The sequence below is a fragment of the Sarcophilus harrisii genome, chromosome 2, assembly GCF_902635505.1.
Source record: "Sarcophilus harrisii chromosome 2, mSarHar1.11, whole genome shotgun sequence".
Classification (NCBI taxonomy): Eukaryota; Metazoa; Chordata; class Mammalia; order Dasyuromorphia; family Dasyuridae; genus Sarcophilus; species Sarcophilus harrisii.
This window is the reverse complement of record NC_045427.1, coordinates 285,852,199-285,876,492: the sequence shown is the minus strand read 5'-3', so window position 1 is coordinate 285,876,492 and position 24,294 is coordinate 285,852,199. Positions and strand designations below refer to the sequence as shown.

General features: G+C 37.1%; 1 protein-coding gene across 2 annotated transcripts in view; it reads left to right on the top strand.

The window, feature by feature from the left end:
* Positions 1 to 22,057, top strand: part of KCNK13 (potassium two pore domain channel subfamily K member 13) — a 151,191-nt gene extending 129,134 nt beyond the window's left edge. For both annotated transcript variants that reach the window (XM_031952360.1, XM_031952361.1), the window contains exon 3: positions 19,574 to 22,057. In XM_031952360.1, the coding sequence (XP_031808220.1) occupies positions 19,574 to 20,451 (878 nt within the window). In that variant the 3' untranslated portion in view covers positions 20,452 to 22,057. The remainder of the gene's footprint in view (positions 1 to 19,573) is intronic.
* Positions 22,058 to 24,294: the final 2,237 nt, after the last annotated feature.

The following is a 24,294-nucleotide window of genomic DNA, read 5'->3' as shown; positions in this document are numbered from 1 at the left end:
CTTTTTGTTTCTTATCTGAATTCTTTAATTGCAATTCCCAATTCATTCCTATGTTTTTCTTTTCATTGTTTATCTTATATTCCATATTTTTATTTCTCCAAATAAACTTTGTTATTTTATTAAGTTTTTATAGTATTCCTTGGATAGTTTGATGGACATATCATTAAAAAAAATTTTTATTACATTGGCATGGCCTAGCCATAAATACCAAATAGTCTTTTACCTATTTAAGTTATTCTTTATTTCCTTAAAGAAGAATTTATCATTGAATCCATAAAAGTATATTGTATGTTTGGGAAACTAACCCCCAAATATTTTTAATGCATTTTATATTGATTTTGAATGAAATTTTCTTTCCTGTGGTTCTTAGATTTTCTTATTATTATGCAGAAATGTGTTTTCATTTTTCTGACTTTCTTTTGTAACCTGCAACTATAGTGAAGCTAGTGTCTAGATTAACATTCTTGTTTATTCTCTAGGATTTTCCAACAAAACCATCAGATAATCATCAAGTAGGGATAATTTCCTCTCCTCTTTGCCTATCTTTACACATTTAATTTCTTTTTCTTATCTTACTACTCTGGCTAGAAGTTCTAGAACTATATCAAAAAATAGTGAAAAGACTGATTTTTTGTATTACTCTTATATTTATTGAGAAAGTGCCTATTACTACATATGATTTTTGCTTTTGGTTTTAGACAGTTTTTTTTATGATATTAAAAAAATTCCCTAGGGAGGATTCTGGGAAGACTAAGTTGGTAAATTTCAAGCTGTCCCAGCTTCCCCTCAAATAGAATGAATTTGTGCCTCAGGGCAAACATAGACTGCAGAAAAATCAAGGTGACTTGGGATAGAACAGGGATCCTCCAGATACAACTCGAGAAGATCTGAAGAAAGACCCCAAACTGGGGATTAGCATGTCTAAAGTCCAAACACCTCCAGCTAGTTCTACTGAAACTTGAAGTGGGGACCCCTCCAGCTAACTAATTTCTCCCCTATTCTCTCATAAAGAGCAAGCAATCCAATATAGTTTAAACATGTGCTATTCTTCTGAACATATTTCCATATTTGTCACATACACACACACAAAATCAGAGCAAAAGGTGAAAGAAAAAAAAAAACAAGCAAACAAACAAAAATAGCAAAACAAGAAAAAAAGGTGAAAATACTATGCTTTGATCCACATTCAGTCTCCATAGTTTTCTCTTTGGATATGGAAAACATTTTCCATCACAAGTCTCTTGGAACTCCAAGCAGTTCCAAGATTACAAGTTTATCACCTTGTAATGCCAAAGAAACTGAGGCAAGATAGAGATTAGAGAGTTTTTAATATTTTATTTGAGAGGGAGAGATTGTGCTGAGGGAAAAACAGGATCCATGTTGCCTCTAGGGCTGAATAAATCTTAAAATATCCAGCAACCAGTGAAGAATTCCAGGGATTTTTATAGGACTTCAGTGATAAGGTAAACAAAGGCAGAAGGCAGAGAGCACTGGTGAGTGGGAACTTTTCAGGAACAGATCACAAATTTGGTTCTGACAAGTTGGGGGTGAGGACCATAAATTCTGATAATTTAGGAGGACCTAGGAGCCAGGATGTCTAAAATAGAAGATTTGCTTACCTATCTCTAAATAACCTATGTACAATTTAGGGCTCTATGAAATGCTAATGCTCAGGGCTCCTAGCCCTAATTTATATAAGTTCTAATGGTCAGAATGAGGGTTGCCACTAAGGCAGAACAATTCAGGGAAACTGGAGTAGAACAATTCAAGGAAACTGAGGCAGAACAATTCAAGGAAACTGTGGCATAACAACCTCATTTATGAAAAAAGCTAAGTGTATCATAGTTGATCATCATATAATCTTGTTGCTGTATACTCACTTGGTTCTACTCACTTCACTTAGCATCAGTTCATGTAAATCTTTTCAGGCTTTTCTGAAATCAGTTTGCTGATCATTTCATATAGCACAATATATTCCATTATATTAATATACCATAACTTGTTCAGCTATTCCCCAACTTCTAGGCACCTACTCAATTTCCAATTCTTTGCTACCCCAAAAAGGTCTACTACAAATATTTTTGCACATGAAGGTCCTTTTCCCTTTTTATGATCTCTTTTGGATACAAACCCAGTAGAGATATGGCTGGATGAAAGGGTGTGCAGTTTGTTAGCTCTTTGGACATAGTTCCAAATTGTTTTCCAGAATGGTTGGATGAGTTTGCAACTCCACCAACAATGCATTAGTATGCTAGTTTTCCCACATTTCCTAAATCATTATTTTTTCCCGTTATCTTAGTCAGTCTGAGAGCTGTGGAGTGGTACCTCATGCTCTCTTCTTTTTAATGAGATTAGCTGAAGGTTTATCAATTTTATTAGTCTTTTCACATTAGCAGCTTTGAGTTTTGTTTAACATTTCTATAGATATTTTATCTCTAGTTTATCTTCTAATTTAAAAAAATCTCTTTTGTACTAATTTGGGGATTTATTTAATATTCTAAATTTTGTAAATGTGTGATAATTCTCTTTTTTTATTGTCTGTTACTGTATTTTTTAAAATATAATTTTTTTCCCTTAAGGACTGCTTGGGAGATTTAGTTTCTGAATTCTAAAAATTTTAGTATGTTGTCTTATCATTTCCACTGACTTTCATATGCGTATTAATAGTTTCTATTATTTGTTCTTTGACCCATTCACTATTTAGGATTTCATTATTAAGTTTCTGTTTGGATTTTTGTCTTTCTTCTCTCTGGACTAATTTCTATTTTTATTGAATTATAGTCTAAAAAATATGCATTTACTGTTTCTGCCTTTTTACATTTATTAGCAATACCTCTGTTCTTAATACACTGTCAATTTTTATAAAAGTTACAAATGGTGCTGAGAAATATGTATATTTTCAGTAGTCCCATTTAAAAGACATCATAAAACTTTTGACTCAAGATTCTAAACATTTGGTTCAATTCTACGTTATCTTTTTGTTTATTTTAATGTAAGATATGGGCAAATCTGAGAAAGGGACATTAAAGTCTCCTCTTATTTCATCACTGTCGTCTTATCAATTTTTCTTTATGAATTTAAATAGTATAACTTTTAGAGCTTATAAATGTAATGTTGATATTATTTTATCTTCTACCATTCTGTAGGGGAAAGTGAGGCCAGGTAACTTTGCACTTAAATCTCTCCCTCACTTAAATCCAATTCGTTTGCATGATAATGGTCCACGGGACCACAGCAGCTGAGTCCTAATTGACTCAGATTGAATGTAAATAGCAATCATTTTTGCTTTGGTCAGAAAGTCTGAGGGTCTTTCCCTCCCAGATTCATTCATTTATTTATTTAGATTTTTTTTTTTTGGATTAGGTGAAATAGGAGATTCTTTGCCTCGATTTCTACCTAGCTTTAATCACTAAATATGTGTAGCCTCAGTCAAACTGAGACCTGTGGAAGACCTTAGCTTTTAAAGGCCAGGATCTCCCATTTCATCCAGGACCCTCTAGTGGACCTGATCATTATTTAGCCACTGGATCCAGATGGCTCTGGAGTGGAAAATGAGGCAGGAGACCTTGCCCAGGCCTCCCTAACTTAAATCCAACTCACCTCATGTCATGGCATCACTTCCCTGATGTCATAGTCCTCTTCAAGAACAAAGGACAAATAACAACAACTTTCAGTGTAATATAATTTCCTTGTTTAGTTATATTTATATTGTGTTGTTTAACCTATACTGGATTACTTGCTGTCTAGGGGAGGAGGATGGAGAGGAGAGAGGGAGAAAAATTTGAAACACAAGATTTTACAAAGGCGAATGTTGAAAACTATCTTTGCATGTATTTTGAAAATAAAAAGCTATTATTTAGAAAACATAACCTGTTAAAATATTTATATTTTGTTTTATTTTTTGCTTTTTCTGATAGCATGATTGCAACTCCTTCTTTGGGGGATTCATTTGAAGTATAACAAATTTTGTTCTAATCATTCATTTGTATTTTCTGTATGCCTTTGCTCTATAGATGTGTTTCCTTTTTAAAAATTCAATTTGTTATTCTTTTTTGGCCTGTTTAATCCATTTATATATCAAATTATGAGTTAGGTTTTCTTTTTCTTTTCATTTGTCTCTATTTTTTTCTGAATTGGGATCTTTTTCTTTTCCTCTTTTAAGACAGCACTTTGTCTCTTGTTATTTCTATTTAATCTATTTTAGAGAAACTAGATGGTAGAGGGGAGTTAAGTAGACTCATTCTTTCTGAATTCAAATTCAGTCTCAGTCACTTCGTAGATGTATGACCTCAGGCAAGTCATTTAACCCTGTTTGCCTCAATTCTTCATCTGTAAAATGAGCTGGAGAAGGAAATGGCAAACCATTCCTGTATCTCTGCCAAGAAAACCTTAGATGGGGTCATAGAGAGTCAGACAGGACTGAACAAAACAACACATCTACTTTAAGGCAATCCCATTCCCTTAATCTATCTTCCACAAACTGCCAAAATTCTCTCTCCTCTTAACCTCTGCTTATTACCCCTTCCCTGATTTAAAAAAAACAAAAACTTAACTTACTTATTCATTTTTCTTTGTTCCCTTTATTTAATAATTTAATTCTTTTTCTTTTTCCTCTCAATTATATCATCTCCCTTCTTTATCTCCCTTTCAACTTATTTGTTTATTTCAGGTTCTTTAAAAAAAATCTGTGCCTTTTTCTAAAAAGAAGTTCATTGCTTTTTTGTCTTCATCAATTCTCTTCCATTTCTGACTATTCTAAACTTTTAATCTTTGATTCATGGTCTTTATACTTATTCATTACTTCTTTAGTCGTCTTATGTTCCTCACAGAATTAAAGCTTCTAAAATACCAATTTTAATTTCCTCTTCAAAACAATTTCTGTTATTGCCTTATAGTTGTTAATTTCTGTGGAAAGTAGAGAGCATTCTACTATTACCCAATAGTAAAAATTTCCCAGAGTCTCTAATCATACATTTCAGTTCTTCCTCTTTTCCTCCCCATGTTCATTTTCTTTTATATTTTTCAGATGTGGCTCCATGTTGTGGATACCATTTCCTCCAAGAAACTCCCCTTTCTCCTGAGATACAATATTGTCCATGGAGACACAATACTCTTTCAGAGGAAGTGATGGCTCTGGTCACCAAATCCCTGCAAATTATGCCAATTGTAAAATTCCCATCTCCCATTACAGAATATATTTCTCTTGGCTGGAAGTGTTTTTTTCCAAAAGGATACCCTCCTACCGGTGAAATATTTGCCCATTTCTTTTCCCCTATTTTCATTCCCTCTTTTTGTCACCTTCATGCATTTTCCTGTTGCCCTATTTTTTCGCAGAAACTTATAGAAGTTATTTTCCTTCCATTGTTTATCGTTCACTTGATTAGGGTAAAGCACAGTTCCCCTCTATCTTCTACCTCCTCTCTTCCTTCTTCTGCACCCTCTCATGCCTTAGTTTAAGTGTTTTAAGGTAGCACAATAGATTGAGCCTGGATTCAGGAAGATCTGAATTCAAATTTTGCCTTAGATGCTTACTAACTGTTAACCTGAGCAAGCCATTTAATCCTATTTGTCTCAGTTTCTCATCTATAAAATGAGCAGGATAAGGGAATGGAAACCATTATAGTATCTCTGCCAAGTAAATAACCCTCAAGGAAGCTCACAGAGTCAGATACAATTGAAAACAATTAAGTAACAATTATTTTTGATGTGTAGACCACACTTTGTGAAATTTGTTCCTTTCAACTTCTTTCAAGATTATAATTTCTCAGTTGAACCAATCAAGAATATCCTATCATCGGTCTGTACTCTACTGAAATCCACAGGATCTTCTTTTTTATTAAGTGCAGTTTTCTTTGCTTGTCAATACTTAATTACAGACTTTTATGGTCATTTAGCTATCTGGGTGGCCATCTTGTCTTATATTTTACCATCTTGTTATGCTTTAAGTTTTTAACCTATTTTCTTCTTCCTAAGCTCTCGCTCTCGCTCTCTCTCTCTCTCTCTCTCTCTCTCTCACACACACACACACACACACACACACATCTCTTGTAAAGTTAATTGTTCAATCTATATTGGTGAGTGATGATATCATAGCTTTTACTTTCTTATTGATTCTCATCACTGGACATGCCAGAAACTCAGACCTAGATTGAGGACCAAAGGTTGGCTCATAAGTTAAAAGGATTTTATTAGGGGTCACCTAATTTTGTCACTTCATTTTACAGATGATTCTGAGGTTAGAGAGGTTGTGTGTTAATCACATAGGTCATGGGTAACAAAGCCAGAATTTAAATCCCTTCTTACTTATATATCCAGTGCCCTTTCCATTACACCACAGTCAATTAAAAATCAATTATTAATAACTTTCCAGGTACCAGGCTATGTACTAAACAGAGGCACAAAGAAAAGCAAAAACACATTATCAAGGGACTAATTTCCTAATGGGTGAGACAACATGCAAACCTCTTTGTATATACAAGACATATACAGTATAAATGGGAGGGAATCTCAAAGGGAAGGTATCGGGAGAGGGATAAGGAAAGCCTTCTTGCAGAAGTTGAGAGTTGAGCTGAATCTTGAAAAGAGCCAGAGAAGCCAGGAGATAGATATAAGGAGAGAGAATATTCCAGGTATGGCAGACATCCAGTGAAAATCAAGGAAAGATTGATTTAAATCAATCAACAAATATATGTTAAGGTCCTACTAAGTGCCAAGCACTGTGCTGAGTGCTGGGGATTTAAAAAAAGGCAAAAGACATCCTCTATCCTCAAGGAGCTTATAATCTAATGGAGTAGACAAAATGAAAGTATTTATATATGCATATATATACATATATATGAAAAGTAGGAAATAACAGAAACATTAGAATTCAGAAGGATTGGAAAAGATTGCAGTACGAAAAGAATTTTAATTGGAACTTTGAGAAAGCTATGAAGAAAAATAGGATAAGCAGAGGAGAAAAAGATTGAAGAGATAACCAGAGAAAATGCTCAGAGCTGAGAGACTGAATATCTTGTTCAAGGAATAGCCGAGAGGCTGGTATCTCTGGATCAAAGAGTTTATATTGAGAAGTAAGAGGTAAGAAAACTAGGAAGATAAGGGGGTCTAGATTTTGGAGTGGGTGGAGTGGGTGGAGTGGGTGAATGCCCAACAGAGTGTTTTGTATTTGATCCTTAAGGCAAGGCAATAGGGAATCACTGGAGTTTATCGATTAAAGGGGTGACATAGTTAGACCCACACTTTAGAAAAATCACTTTAGTGAAAAGAGGATGAATTGGGAGAGACTTGAGGCAAGCAGACCCCTATCCCCAGCAGGCTATTGTAATAGTTGGCAGCAAGTGTAAGATCAATGGGAGTGAGGAGAGCCCTGAGTTGGGGTTCCAACTATAAGGCTATTGTAGTACTCCAGGTGAGAGATGAGAACTTAATACAAGCTGTGGCTGTGTGAATAGAGAGAAGAGAGTTTTATGAAGAAAGAAATGACAAGATTTGTTGACAGAGTAGAAACTTGGACTTAATGTGAGAGAGGAATAGAAGATGACAACTGGGTTGTTAGTCTGGGTGACTGGGAGAAGGGCAGTATCGTTGATAATGTTAGGCAAGTTCAAAAAATGATGTTTGGGCATATTGAGTATGAGATGTTCATAGGACTTCCATTTCAAGATGTCCTAAAAGATTTGTACCTCAAGAAAGAGGTTAGGGCTAGATATATAGATTTAGAGAATCATTTGTGTCAGAATGATAACTAAGCAGTGTAGGCTAGAGGTAGAGGAGAAAAGGACCAAAGACAGAGCCTTCAGGAAAAATAAGTTAGTGGACATGATTTGGAGGAAAATGAAGCAAAAAACAAAAACAAAAACAAAAAAAACTATGGTTTGACAGATAGGAGGAGGACTAAGAAAGAAAACTGTCATGAAAATCTAGTTAGGAAACAGTATTTAGAAGATGACCAACAATGTCACTGGTTGCAGACAGGTAAAGAAGTATGAAGATTGAGAAAGATCATTTGTAACTTTGGAGTTTCAGTTGGATGATGAAGCTAAACTATGCAAGCTTTTGAAGAGAGGGAGAGGAGAATTGGGGAGGAAATGATTACAAATCACTTTCTCAAAGAGTTTGGTCTTGAAAGGGAAGATAAATATAAGACAATATCTATCAGGGATAATTAGGTCCACTGAAGCAATGTTAAGGATGAGGGGAACAGGGTCATGTTTATAAGTAGTAGGGAGGCAGCCAGTAGTAAGGAAGATACTGAAGACTGGTGAGAGTGGTGATGATAAGAAGTGGCAATCTTCTGAGGAAATGGAATGGAATGGGATCAAAAGTACATGTAGAAGGGTGTTCTGTAGCAAGGAGAAGGGCCACTTCGTCATATAACACAAGGGTGAACAGAGATGGCAAATGATATGAGTGATATAAGATGAACAGGTGAAAAGTGAAAAGAAAGCTGTCAATGCATGGCCTCAGTATTTTTCAGGAAAATATGAGAAGAGGACTTCAGCAGAGAATAAAGGTGCGAAACCATGGGAGACTTGAGGAGATGGGTGATAAAAAGATTTGGAATAGTCTTTGGGAGTGGGATAGTGGATCAAGTAGGAAGGTATAAAAGAATTACTTTGATGAAGTGAGGACCAAGTTAGCATTAATTTTTATGGACTCAGTCAACACAGTTTCAAAAGTTTCTGTCACTCTATTCAACATCATGTGAAGTGATGGTTGAAGTAATCCAGCATTGTGACTTGGCAAGGCATGACCAGTAATAAGATATGGGTGCAAGAGACTCAAAAGCACAGTATTGAAGAGAGCTGAACAGATTTGTCAAGGGTTCGAGATAAGGAAGATAAGAGAAAGTAGCCACCCAAGGTGGACGGGGGAGAGGTAGCCTAAGAAAGAACTGAGGGGTGAAATGATTGAGCATACAATAAGAAAATGAACAGGATTAAGGATTATAAGAGACAAGGGAAAATATAATGAGAAGAAATTATCATCAGGTAAAAGAGTTTCAGAGTTAATGAACATGGAAGTGAAGCACTGATATGATAGTATGAGCAAGAATATGACTTGTTTCTATTTGTAGCTGAAATGGAGTGGAGGAAATAATAAAAAACAAGGAAATTAAGGAACTGGGAAGTTTGAGTGTCACACAATATCAATAAGTATGTAGAAGTTCTTAAGAATCATGGAAGGAAAGAGATCCTGTGAGCTAGGTGTTAAGCTTTTTGAGAAATTTTTAAAAATTTCCAGATACATAATTTCTAAATAATTTAACTATTTTATGTATAATGCTAGTATTTTAATAAAAGGATGGTCATTTGGCCATTCCTTGTAGACCTGAACCCTCTTGGTTGTGAGTTGACAATTTACATGACTTTGAAAAAGGGTGTCCTGAGGGTGGCAGTCAACTCTTGATTGATCAATAACTAATGAGAAAATGAGTGTTATAGTGAGAGGGTTGCTATGTTACAGTGAGGGTCTTAGAAGTGATTTGGGTCATTCAAATCTTAGTTAAAGAGACTTATCAATTTTTATATCATCTATCTGACAAAAGGAAGGAATCACATTTTCCCAGATCTGTCTGAGCAAACACAATGAGCATGTATTAATGGATCCACACTTAACACCATATACCAAGACAAGATCAAAATGGGTCCATGATTTAGGCATAAAGAACGAGATCATAAATAAATTAGAAGAACATAGGATAGTTTACTTCTCATAATTGTGGAGGAGGAAGGTATTTGTGACCAAAGAAGAACTAGAGATCATTATTGATCACAAAATAGAAAATTTTGATTACATCAAATTAAAAAGTCTTTGTACAAACAAAACTAATGCAAACAAAATTAGAAGGGAAGCAACAAACTGGGAAAACATTTTTACAGTTAAAAGTTCTGATAAAGGCCTCATTTCCAAAATATATAGAGAATTGACTCTATTTATAATAAATCAAGCCATTCTCCAATTGATAAATAGTCAAAGGATATGAACAATTTTCAGATGATGAAATTGAAAGTATTTCCACTCATATGAAAGTGTTCCAAATCACTATTGATCTACACACCTGTCAGATTGGTTAAAATGACAGGAAAAAATAATGATGAATGTTGGAGGGGATGCAGGAAAACTGGGGTATTGATGCATTGTTGGTGGAGTTGTGAACAAATCCAACCATTCTGGAGAGCAATCTGGAATTATGGCTAAAAAATTATCAAACTGTGCATACCCTTTGATCCAGCAGTGTTACTATTGGGCTTATATCCCAAAGAAACACTAAAGAAAGGAAAGGGACCTGTATGTGCCAAAATGTTTGTGGCAGCCCTTTTTGTAGTGGCTAGACACTGGAAATGAATGGATGCCCATCAATTGGAGAATGGTTGGGTAAATTGTGGTATATGAATGTTATAGAATATTATTGTTCTGCTCAAAAAGTTATCAAACTGTGCATACCCTTTGATCCAGCAGTGTTACTACTGGGATTATATCCCAAAGAGATTATAAAGAAGGGAAAGGGACCTGTATGTGCACGAAATGTTTGTGGCGCCCTTTTAGTGGCTAGAAACTGGAAACTGAATGGATGTCCATCAGTTGGAGAATGGCTGAATAAATTGTGGTATATAAAATTATGGAATATTACTGTTCTGTAGAAATGACCAACAGGATGATTTCAGAAAGGCCTGGAGGAACTTACCGAACTGATGCTAAGTGAAATGAGCAGGACCAGGAGATCATTATATCTTCAACAACAATACTAGATGATGACTAGTCCGATGGATCAGGCCATCCTCAGCAACAAGATCAACCTCATTTCTAATGGAGATAATGAACTGACAACTATACCCAGAAAAAGACTCTGGGAGATGACTAAAAACCATTACATTGAATTCCCAGTCCCTATATTTATGCACACCTGCATCTTTGATTTCCTTCACAAGCTAATTGTACAATAATTCAGAGTCTGATTCTTTTTGTACAGCAAAATAATGTTTTGGTCATGTATACTTATTGTGTATCTAAGTTATATTTTAATATATTTAACATCTACTGGTCATCCTGCCATTTAAGGGGGGGGGGTGGGGGGTAAGAAGGTGAAAATTTGGAACAAGAGGTTTGGCAATTGTTAATGCTGTAAAGTTACCCATGTATATATCCTGTAAATTAAAGGCTATTAAAATAAAAAAAAAAAAAAAAAAAAACAGTTCTTGGCTACCAAGAAAAGAGCTGCTACAGATATTTTTGCAAAAAAAAAAAAAAAAAAGAATATTATTGTTCTGTAAGAAATGACCAGCAGGATGAATACAGAGAGGCTTGGAGAGAGTTACACGAACTGATGCTGAGTGAAATGAGCAGAACCAGGAGATCATTATACACTTCAACAACGATACTGTATGAGGATGTATTCTGATGGAAGTAGATATCTTCAACAAAAAGAAGATCTAACTCAGTTCCAATTGATCCATGATGGACAGAAGCAGTTACACCCAAAGAAAGAACACTGGGAAATGAATGTAAACTGTTTGCATTTTTGTTTTTCTTCCCAGGTTATTTTTACCTTCTGAATCCAATTCTTCCTGTGCAACAAGAGAACTGTTTGGTTCTGCACACATATATTGTATCTAAGATATACGGTGACATATTTAACATGTATAAGACTGCTTGCCATCTAGGGGAGGGGATGGAGGGAGGGAAGGGAAAAGTCAGAACAGAAGTGAATACAAGGGATGATGTTGTAAAAAATTGCCCAGGCATATGTTCTGTCAATAAAAAGTTATAATAATAAAAAAAAAAGAATGCACACATTAGCCCAAACTTAGATTTTCTTTTACAATCTTTGATTAGCTCAGCCTGGGAATATCTTAGAGAGCGATTTTCCACACTGGTTGATTTCTGGATGAGGAACTAGGGGGAAAACAAGGAGGAAAACCTTGGTCCTGATAAAATAATTAGTTATTAAATACAAGAGAAAAATAATCATTTCTCACAAAAAGGAGGCATGTCCTGAAGATCAGTAGATAGCAGCTACCAGAATCTTGATCAAGTGAATTTTGAATGAACCTCAAAGAGGAAGTTGCTGAGGGATGGTAGCAGAGAGAGAGCCAAGAAATAGCAGCCAAGAGCAAAAAGTTTTCTAACTCCCCCATCATGACCAATGAATAACTGAGAGGAAAATAAAGGGAAGGGAGCATAGTGTGAGCAAAAGTGCAACCAGTCCTGAGAATAATGTCAAGAACACCATGTTATCAGGAGATAATCAGTCTTAATGAGAATGTGGGGAAAGAATGGCAAATGAAAACATTTAAGATAAAAGCAAATACATATAAAACCTATATCAAATTGCTTACTTTTTTAGGGAGAGGAAGGGGACAGATTTAAAACTCAAAATTTTTAATGACTGTTAAAAATTGTCCTTCTTGGCTCTTTTTAACAATGAGGTGATTCAAAGCAATTCCAGTAGACTTGTGATGGAAAGAACCATCTGCATCCAGAGAGAGAATTGTGGAGACTGAATGTAAATCAAAGATCACCTTTTTGTTGTTGTTTGTTTGTTTTTCTTTCCCATTTTTTTCTTTTGAGCTGACTTTTCTTACACAGCATGATAAATATGGAAATATGTTTAGAAGAATTGCACATGTTTAATCCATATTGGATTGCTTGCTGTCTAAAGGAAAGGGAAGAGGGTAGAAAAGGAGAATAATTTGGAACACAAGTTTTTGCAAAGGTTAATGTTGAAAACTATCATTGCATATATTTGGAATAAGAAAAAAGCATTTTAAAGGGGGAAATGTCCTTACAATTGGGAAAAATACTATTTATAATATTTTTAAAAGATGAAAATAAATATATTAAATATGGGTCATACTGCTTCTAATCTATTTTTGGTCCTTTACTTACTGTAACCTCAGGGTCTCAATTCAGGATCTAAACATGAACATTTCTTGCTTTCTGTGTGATAATATAGCCCCAAGCTTCTATTGGAGGATTAGGCTTTCTAGAATAAACCTTCATTAAGCTTTGAAAGAACAGATAATTATTTTGGATTCTATATCTCTGCCTCAGTCAAACACTCACTCTTTGTGCTACGTATGAGCAAGCATTGTACTGAAGGAGTCATTTCATTACATGGATTTGATGACTCCGCTAAGATATCTTCTAGTCTAATATATACATATTCTATACATGTTCTTCAAGCTGCATACTCAGAAAATAAATTGTTTTTAGTCAGAGCAATTATTTTTTGTTGCTTTACTCAAAGCAATCACCTCAGCAAACAGGTTATAGTCTGTAATTAATAATATTCATGTAAGTTCACATTTATATAGATTTGTAGAAGACTTTGCATAACTGTATCATCTCATTGGATTCTCACAACAACTCTATGAAGTAAATAGTACTGATATTGTTATCCCCATTTTACCAATGAAGAAGCTGAGGTTTAAAGAGCTTAAGTAACATATATACTCATGGCTATATATTTAGTAAGTATCAAAAACAGTATTTGAACTCGGGTTCTTTATCTTTTTTTACACACTACCTTTTTACTTTCCTTTAAAAAGTTATTTTAAATTAAAGCATCTATTTTTTCCCTTCTCAGCTCCTTCTACTCCAGTCCAAATTGGGAAAAAGAAGAAAATTTTTGTAACAAATATGAATAATATTAGAAAAACAAATTCCTAAATTGCCCTCATCTAAAAATACATGTCTTATTCTGTATCTTGAATTTCATCTGTCAGGAGGTGGATAGCATATTTCATAATTAGTCCCTTAGAATTGTGGTTACTCATTGCAATGACCAGAGATCTTAAGTTTTTAAAAGTTCTTTGTCTTTATTATTTTATTATTATTGTATAAATTATTCCAGATTTTCTTCAGTTAATATTTAACATGTCATGCTATCTTCAGGAGGGTTGTAGATTTAGAGCTGGAAGGGAACTTCAGAGGTAATCTGGTTCAACCCCCTGATTTTACAAATGTGGAAACTGAGAGAGAAATCAGTAGACTTGAGCAAAGTCACAGGGGTAGTAAGTGTAAGAGCTGAAGGTTGAATTCAGCCCCCATGACTCCTAATTCAGCACTCTTCTTACTTTGCCCTGATACCAAATACATTTTAGTGATCTTGGAAACAGAATGGCTGTTGCCATAGAGATCCTATCCTTTCTACCTCCCCTTGCCATTCAGTCTGTGGCTGCTGGGTCCATAGGGGTGATGGATTGATCATTCTAAGAGACATCCAAAGTAAATGATCTTGGCCACCTAACACTATGTAACAGAGCTTTACAATTAAAATGTCTTTTTTTTCTTTGTAACACCTTAGAGTCATATAATTCAACTCCCTACTCACTTTATATGTACTCTTTCTGTCAGTGGCCAGGTAGGAGTTAATAGTTGATAAGAACTCAGTTCAACTATTCAGAGTCAAGGGTCTGATTCCTATAGGATCCATTTAATGTAGGGGCTGGGACAAGAGACCTAAATCATTGCTCTTTTCATCATACTATCCAAGAATGCATTAATGTAGCCCACCCTCACTCCTGGAAAATCAGTTCAGCACATTTTATCTACTAATAGGAGGACAATAATGTCATTTTAATATACAAAAAGTAGTTCTCTTTTCTAAAGGAACTAGTATCCAGAAAAGAAAATGTGCTTGTAATGAATAGGGTTCTAATCTTCACATATTCCACAAAAGTTCATAAGTTAGTTGCCTTTTTCACCCTTTAGGCTTCCTTTGAGCTTGGAAGATATCTCTTTTTGTATGAACACTAATTCTTTATGCATAAATTTTTCATGTGAAAAAACTAGGTTCATTCTTTATGCTGTCTACATTATTTATCTTAAGTACCTAATGTGCCCTGGCTTCTTCCTCTAAGATTCAACTCAAGTACTACTTTCTTCCTTCAACCTTTTCTGGTTTCTCCAGTTGCCAATGCCATCCCTTCCAAGTTTACATTCCTCCTATTCTTATCTTGAATGTTCTGATTTATATATGTTGTCTCACTTATTAAAATGTAAACTCCTTGAGGCAAGTACATTTCTTTGTATCCTTGTAACTTAGCATAGTGCCTCAAATGCAGTTAGTATTTAATAAATTATTGCTGATTGCTTTGTTGATTCAGGGCACTGTGCTTAGTGTTGGAAAAACAAAAATTAAAAATATCCTAGTTCCTTATCCCGAAGGAGTCTAGTAGGATGGATACAGATCACTGCAATATGACTTAGAATGTGGCAAATTTGTAGGAGATATCAGAGAGTAAGTTATGAGAAACTGGGAAAGTGTATGTCACTTTCAGTTGGGGAATCAGAGAATATTTCAATGAGGAGGTAGCACGTGAGTTGGGCCTTGACGGAAAAGAAGGATTTTACCATGCAGAAGTATGGAATAAGTCTATCTCAGTTGTTGGAAGTAATCTATGGAATGCATGTAGGCTAGAAAATAAAATACAAGATCAAGGAGTAACTAGGAGTCCATTACCCAGGATGCTTCAGTCTGAATATAATAATTCAGAAATTGTGGAGTGGAACAGAGTCTAAAACAAAAATTATGCAAGGAAGAATAGTGTTAAGCAAATCTGACTGCTGAGGGTTTTGGATGCCAAGCTAAGGAGTGTTCGTGTTGCCCTAAAAGCATTTGGAAGCCACTGAACATTTTTGAGGAGAGATGTAAGGAGAGATTAGGACCTCTATATTAGAGGATTAATTTGGCAGCTGTAATGATAATAGACCAGAGACTTTTCTGGAGGCAAAGGAGACAAGTTAAAACGCCATTACAGTCATCCAAGAAAAAAGAATAGCACATCAAGCAGTATAGTAGCAATATACTTATGTGGTTCTCCCTGAGCAGTCAGAATTGTGGACAAGGATTGCTGTCAGCCAGCTAGTATCTTAACCCAGCATGGTCATATCCCCATTCTTTTCATCCCCTTATTTCATCTAAGAGTATGACTCATATAATCCCTGACTCATGCCTTTTCCTATTTGGTCATACTCTCCCTTGATTTTCCTTGTGCTTTACCTGCATTCATTCAGAATATAAATGCAAAATTGGATTAATAAATGCAAAGTAATTAATCAGATCATTCAGAAATGCATATTCTATTAATGTCCCAGGTTCAGCCTGGTTGAGTCCAGAAAAATATCCTTAGGGACAGTCAATGTTCTCCCTGACTATATGGAGGCTGAATCATTGAAATCTAGGAATTTATTTGTGGCTATAAACAATTTTCTCCCAGTTGCAGCATGCAACAGAAGAAAACACAGCCTAATCACAAAAACAGGTACAGCACCTTGGAATCAAAAAGGTTCCTTTTGCTCATGCTAGAATCTATCCCCTACTTTATTTCCCATCAGCAATTTGAAAATTTCCTCCTCTTGCTGTGGCAAAACTTTTAACTGGGAGGTAGATACAATAAAAATATTCTTGCCTACTTTGTAGGACTCTGACATCCTAATATAACTTCTTCTTTAGCAGTTTGGATAGTGCCAGGAGGTGTCAAGATATTAATGAGAGTAAAAATAGATGGAGATTTCAGAAACAAGACTTGCATGGAATTTGAAAAGTTTGAAGGGGGAGAAACAGGGAGAACTACTAGCCAGAACAATACAGGCATGCAGGTTTCCTTATTCTAGAACTTCTATAACATTCTAACCTTAAAAGCCTTTAAATACTATTATAATTCAGTTGTTTTCCAGTTGTGTTCTACTTTTTGTGATCCTATTTAGAGTTTTCTTGACAGAGACACTGGATTGGTTTGTCTTTTTTTTCTCTACCCCATTTTACATATAAATAATTGAGGCAAATGGGGTTACGTACCTTGCTCAGGGTCACACAAATCTCTGGAGCCAGATTTGAACTCAGGAAGATGATTCTTCCTGACTTCAGGCTCAGCACTCTATCCACTGAAGGTGTCTGTGATTCATTTTTTTGTTTTAAAAAATAGCTAAAAAGGAGCATCCTATCCTTATTCCTAATCAACCAGTTGCCCCCTTTAGCATTAATCCTTTCTAATGAATGTCAAATTCCAAGGACACATTTGGGGTAGAGTGATGAATTTTAGTGGCCCTAACTGACCACATTTAGAAATTTGTAAGGGTATATGAGCATATGTGTATTTGGAGGAAAAGGAAGAGTGTGATTGGGTAGTGCAGGATGGGTACCAGTTGTTTGACAGGTGCCCTTGTCCATGGTTCTGATTCTGTACAGATGCTCACACACAAACTGCTATTACATACATCTTGTTAAAGGCATTATGATATGAATAAAAAAGAGAGAGTACAGATTCAGAGGGTAGTGTGAGGATCATGACAAATGAATGCTTTGTGTTTTTCTTCTCATCTCTTTTTTTGTCAGTAGTTTGATCCTTTGTCTTTCCTCTGAACTTTCTTAGCTCTTGGCTCTTCCCTTTTATTTCTATACATCAAACATTCTCACCCTTTGTTTTGTGACATATGGTGTTGCCTGTATCAGGAGTTGTTAAAAAATCCCAAAAGCAAAATTCACTCTGATTCTTAAGAATTAATTCATAGAAAATTATTCCATCTTAATTATTAGACAGTTTTAGGAATTGAATTAGTTCTCCCTACCCTTTAACCATTCTTCTTGTCGCATGAAATTCTGGTGTAGACAGAATTGTTCTAAAAACTACCTCATTCTTGAATATTTTGTTCTATAATTAGTTATGGAATAGGCAGGAAGGCAGCTGGATGATTCTGTAAAAAGAAGGTTGGACCTGGAGCCAGGAAACCCTGAATTCAAATCCAACCTCAGACATTTACTAGCTCTGTGATCCTGGGCAAGTCACTTATTATCTGTTTACCTTAATCTGGAGAGAAGCAATTGGCATACCATGCCAGTATTTTTGCCAAGAAAATTATGAATAGTATTGGTATGCTGTAGTCCCTGGGGTAACCAAGATTCAGACACTGTTGAACAACTGAACAAGAATGAGGCAGGAGGAACTCATGATGAGTTTGGTTCTCTGAGGAAAGGATATTCCATATAGTACATGTGGCATTTGATTCCCAGCCTAGAAGGAGAAGTCTATAAAAAAGTCTGGCTGTGGGGGAAGAAAGGAGGAAGAGGAAGAACAAAACTCAGAGTAGTAAAGGAAGGGGTTAGATTAGATGATGTTAAAATTTTCTTTCTAATCTTCAGTTTCTACTTCTCTGGCACTACCTTGGAGAAGTATTAATTAGCTGTAGTCACCCTAACTCATAATACTGTGTGGTAGATAGAACAAGTATTAATAAATACTTGGGGAAAGTAGATTTTAGAGACCAGAGGAAATATATATTGGCTCCCATGTTCTAAAGCTTACCTATATCCTCTTCCACTGTCCTAGTCCCATCTATTCACTTGATGTGGCTGTCTTACCTGGACATTCCTAAATTGTTAAATTAGCCACCTATTTCCATCTCTTAATTATATCCCATTCATTTCCTTTATCAAGTACAGCTATAAATGTGTGTGTGTGTGTATCTGTATTATTCTGTAGAATGCTATTTGTATTCTTAGAGAAAGAGAATTTAATTGAGTTAGGAAACTGATGAGTGATTCATTATATTTGTCCAGGTATTTACTGAAGGTAGTTCCTGGGTTTATCTTGAAGCAACCCACTTTGTCCAGACTATACATAATCACCTCTGTCATTGGGGTTTGCTTTCATTTTTGATCAGGGGACCCAGAAAAAGAAGATGATCTCTGGGACCTTTCAATTAAGGGGTTGTTGTGGAGTGAGTGTGGTATGCTAATTAAAGAGATGATAATATGGAAGGGTTTCTCTCCATATCACTCAAGCACTGATGGTCTTGATGGCTATATATGAATTTTTTTAAGTGGTAGACTTGCTACCCAGAAACAACCTTATTGTCTTAGAGACTGTCACTAAATATTAGGGCTAGAAGGTACATAAGATATTATCTTGTGCAACCCCAAAGTTAATAGATTGAAGAAAACAAGACTCAATCAATCATTGATTTATTAATTGGATTCTTTGTTTCTGGCACTGTGATAGGTAGGGGAGTGGGGGGGGGGGAATGGGAGGAGTGCAGATGCAAAGAATGAAGTCATCTCTTCCTTCTAGAACCTCATCTGGTTATGGGAAATAAATTGCCAGAGGCCATACAAGTAGGTGACCGCAGGCCTAGACTCGGCTTTTCCTGATTCCTGGTTCTTTCCATTACATAATAGTATCATATAATAGAGAACATGCTCAAGTTAGTCAGGAGTTTATAAGATGCCTTCCTTGAGTGAATCTCTCCTGTCCTGGAGTATGTCAGGATGGGACCGAAATATTTCAGTCACTTACTTTCTCTGAACTTTGCTTTTCTCACCTGCAAACTGGAGATAGAATAATAATTAAGGATGAACACCTCACAGAGCTGTTATGAAGACCAGATAAGATGCTACTGGTAAAGTACTTTTGCAAATCTAAGGGTACCAATATTTAGTAAGACAATGGAATGATTTTTAGGTAATTTTTCTTCCGCTCTCCTGTCCTTCCATCAAAACTAAGGCCTTGGTCCATAAATGCTACGACCTTCTGGCATTGACTCTTTCTCCTCTCATTTTTGCTTCCCACAGGTTTTGGGATGACTGCACCAGCCACCGTGGAAGGCAAAGTTTTTCTGATATTCTATGGTCTCATTGGCTGCTCGGGAACGATCCTGTTCTTCAACCTCTTCTTGGAGCGCTTGATTACGGTCATCACCTACGTCATGAGGTTATTCCAGGAGACGCAGATCAGAAAGAGGGAACTGCTGCCAGCCGACAAGCTGAGGACCTCGGGCATCTCGGAGCAGGAGAACACGGGGCCCTGGAAGCCCTCGGTGTACTACGTCATGCTGATCCTGTGCGTGGCCTCCCTCATCATCTCGTGCTGTGCCTCGGCCATGTACACTCCCGTGGAGGGCTGGACCTACTTTGATTCTTTTTATTTCTGCTTCGTGGCCTTCAGCACCATTGGCTTTGGTGACCTGGTCAGCAGCCAGAACGCCCAGTACAGCAGCCAGGAGCTCTACCGCTTCGGCAACTTCGTCTTCATCCTGCTGGGCGTCTGCTGCATTTACTCCTTGTTCAACGTGATATCCATCCTCATTAAGCAGTTTATTAACTGGATGGTGTGGGAGATTGAATTCTACTTTTTCCGGTGCCAGAGAAAAGCTTTATTCTTTCGGAGAAACGCAGTCACTCCCAGCATTATGCGGAACGGGCAGGAAATCTCCATTGAGACGGATGGTGTGATTGAGAGTGAAACGGACGAGCACCGTCCCCCCGGAGAGACGGCCTCCGTGAAGGACTTCAAGGGCTCGCTGGCCACGCCGCAGAAGCCGCCCTCCGAGGCGGCCAACGGAGGGCCCCGAAAGCCCCCCGGCACGGCCCTGCACACGGGATTTTCGGGCGGGGTGGGAGCCCTGGGAATCATGAACAACAGGCTGGTGGAAACGAGTGGGAAGAGATAGAGAGGCTGGAAGCCAAGGGAGAGGGCAAGGACCCGAAGAGTCCTTGTCATCCCCGGGGCCAAGTAGACAGAGAAGGACTGTCTGCCCTCAGAGGCCTTGGCAACAGCTCCCTAACCTTGGTTCCAGTTTTACATCGTCCGCCTTGGCCCTCAGCAGAACTTTATTCCCTCACGTAACTGCCTCCCAAGGGACTGTGTTGAATGATATAACATCCTGTTTCTGTTGTCCTTCCCCCTCCCCCCCCCCTTATATATCTATATTCCTTAAATCTGAGACCAGCTCTAAAAAATAATCACAGAGAAGATTAAACTTTCTTCTTCTGGGTCAGCTAATGCCTTAAAATTGCCTTATATTTGTACAGTGCTTTACACTTTGCAAAGTGAGTTTCTATTTATAGTATCCCATTTGAACCTCACAAATGGGTAGACCTTGGAGATATGCAGGGCCAGGATTACCAATCCCCACTTTTTAAAAAACAGACCAAATTTACACAGCTGTAATAAGAAGCAGAGATGAAACTACCACTGTGACTCCAGGTTAGCTTTTCTGTGGAATATTCAGTATCATACAGAAATGGGCCAGTTCCATTGGGGAAGAGGAAAGGGATGGGAAAGTTGCATGTTTTAAGGCTTAATTTCTGCTATTTGTATCCTTCAGATGGAAGGAGGATTTTTATTCCTGCTTTGCAACTTAAGAGTTGCTGACCTGTTAACAAATGTTAAAACTATCTCCATTCTAGGTCTTCTTTATTAGCTCACTGGTTAATCTCCAGCTCTTCTTCCCTCCCTCCTCAGTCTTATCTGAACTATATAATTCATACTCTTTTTTGAAAGGGAATTGTTGCTACTTAGAACTGGAAGCTGACAGAGCAGCATTTCCAAGTCTAGGACAAAGAAAAAAAAACATTTATTTTGTATAGTTGGGTTTTGATGTTTTGGTTTATTTAATGGTGTTTTCTCCTATAGGGTTGCTAGCCAACTAAGTGAGAATTGACAAGACAGCAGATTCCATGTCAGGCTTTTAAATTGAAATGAAAAAACAAAAACAAAACACTTCTCTGTTTCAGCTTGACTGCCTCCTTCCTAGCTCACACAGCTCCAGTCCTTCTATTACAAAGACTGGGGATTGATTAGAATGCATGCTGAAAGAATCCATTTTACTTAGTAAAATTAGCTGAGCACATTAGGGATGCAAAGAGAAAACCTGGATGAGAGAGAGAGAGAACAATTCATTGTAGGCAGATAAACAAGCTGAGGTGACATTCACCTGATGTCTTTAAAAGCCATTCAACATCATGTCTAAGTATTTGCAGAAGGACTCCTGCAAGGTAAATAAAGGAAATGAGGCTGGGCCATTTCTCATGCTTTTCATGCTTTGGTCTCTCTATACATCATCTCAGAGCTGTTTCTCAACGTTGCCAGAAATGAGAAAAAATTCCAAAGAACCTCTTTCTTCAATTTTTCCTTTTTTTAATATTAAAACCACCTCATTTCTGGATAGGGTTTGCAAGCCTAAGGGAGGGAAAGGAAGGAGAAAGAAAGGGAAGAAGGGGAAGGAGGAAGCAAGAAGGGAAGAAACAATGAAGGAAGGAGAAAGACAGTGAAAAAGAGGGAGGAAGAGGTGAGAGAAAGAGGGGGGCAAAGAAGGAAGAGAAGAAGGAAGGTAATAAGAAAAGAAGGAAAAGAGGTAGTAAAGGAAGATGGAAGTAAAAAAGGAAACAAGAAAGGGAAGGAAAGAAGGAAGGAAGCAAAGAAGGAACAAAAGAGGAAAAAAGGTGGAGAGAGGAAAGAAAGGGAAGGGAGGGAGGGAGAGAGAAAGGAAGGAAGGAGAGAAGGAGGGATTGGGAGCAAAAGAAAGAAAGAAGAAAGGAAGAAAATTTTGTAATTTAGTATGTCTCTCACAACTGCTTTCATAAGACATATCTTAACTTTTAAGATCTCTCATAGGAAGATCTGTTGTTACTCTTGGCTCTGAAAGAAATCACGTGGTGCCATTTCTTTAAAAAAAAAAAAAACTTAGAAATTCCCATATTGCTTCTTTTAAAAATAAAATGTTGTTTTTTGGGGAAAGGGAGGACAATTCCTTTGGTATGGGGAGCACCAAATGTAGAAACTCTCTCCTTTTGCAGTTCTGTACCTTCTCAGCAACTTCAGAGGCTCAAAAAGTTACTGGAGGCCTTGATGAAGAAGGCATGGCAGTATGTGCTAGAGGCAGGACTCACCCAGATTTTTTTGGGTCTTGACTCCAGACTCTGGGACCAGCTTTCTCTTTATTTTTCCATGCTGCCTCTTTCCCATCCTGCCTCTTAATAGTCATTTGCCAAAGCCTGTTTATGACAAAGCTTAGTAGATTATTATTGGTTCAGTGGTCTGAATTGTATAGCTTTTCTTTAGTTCTTTGTCATCAGTCTGTGGTCCTAATGCAGACTAAGTCCCTGTCTTCCTGTCTTCCTTCCTTCTTTCCTTTCTTTTTTAGAAGCAATTAGGGTGAAATGATTTGCCTACAGTCACATAGTTAGTAATTGTCTGAGGCTGAATTTGAATCACATCCTCCTGACTTCAGAGATGGTGCTCTATCCATTGTGTCATCTAGGCTCCTCTAGACCAAGAAGCTTTCACAGGTACATTTCATTGATCATTAGTGGAAGGTGTGAAAGAATAAATGATTCTATGCATATCCAACCCACCCAACTGTAAAGCAGCTTAAGACACACCTGCTCCCATAGCAGATCTCTATCCATCATCATGAAAAAGAGTGAGAATCTTTTCCAGGGAAGTAAGAACAAGTAATTGAGGTCAGTGACAAATTTCATTTTCCTTTTGGGGTATTTGTTCTTTGGACCAAATCTGTAATTCCCCTGGTAGAAACTAGCAAACTCTCAGTGAGCAGACACCTGCCAGCCCTGCAGCTACTAGCCTTGGGGTAACAAGGTTAATGGACACACCAAGGGTCATGCAGGCAGTAGGGGTAACTTAGGGCTTTCTAACCATTAAAACCACATTGCCTCTTAATGACCTTTTTCAACATTTAAGATCTGTTATACCTTATATGGCTGTTATACCCTCCAAAATGGAAGCACAAGAAGGAAAGATGGGAAATAAGATAAATGAGAAAACTTTCATGGAAAATAAAATCATTTTTTAAAAAAATCTGATAGATTGTTGCAAGGCAGCTAGAACACTGAGCATGGAACCAGGAAGAACTGAATTCAAATGTAGCCTCTGTTGCTTACTAGCTGGGTGGCCATGGGCAAGACACTTATTTTTTCCTATAAAACCATATTTTATTGTTTGCTTCATTTCTTCCTCTTATGATGAGCTGGAGAAGGAAATGGCAAACTATTCCAATGTCTGTTAAGAAAATCCCAAACGGGGTCACAGAGACTTATGCAACTGAAATGACAGGTATACAAAGATACAAAAGGGAAAACCAACATTTGTTGAAATGAGTTGAACTGATATTCTTAGAACAGAAACCTTGCATAGACTCCCCCTGCATTATTTAAGAGAATCCCGCCTTAAACATAAAGTTTGAATGTGTGTCCTTTGTTGCAATTCTAATTAAGGTTTCTGCAATCATCTGTGAGCACATCTGAACCCAGAATGCTAACATTAGAAAAGGCCTTGAAGGTCAGATAGCCTTCACTTTATGGAGGAGAGAACTAAGGGCCGGGAAAAGTGGCCTTTCCAAGGTCACCCTTAGCATAAGGGTGCTTGAAGCTTTAACCTTGAGGCTTTAACCCCCTCTCCCAGGGCTGGGCTATGGCTGCCACACCATGCTGACTTCCCCATCAGACAAGAATGCCCTTCCAGACTCCTGCTTCCCTCGTTAAAGTGACCCACT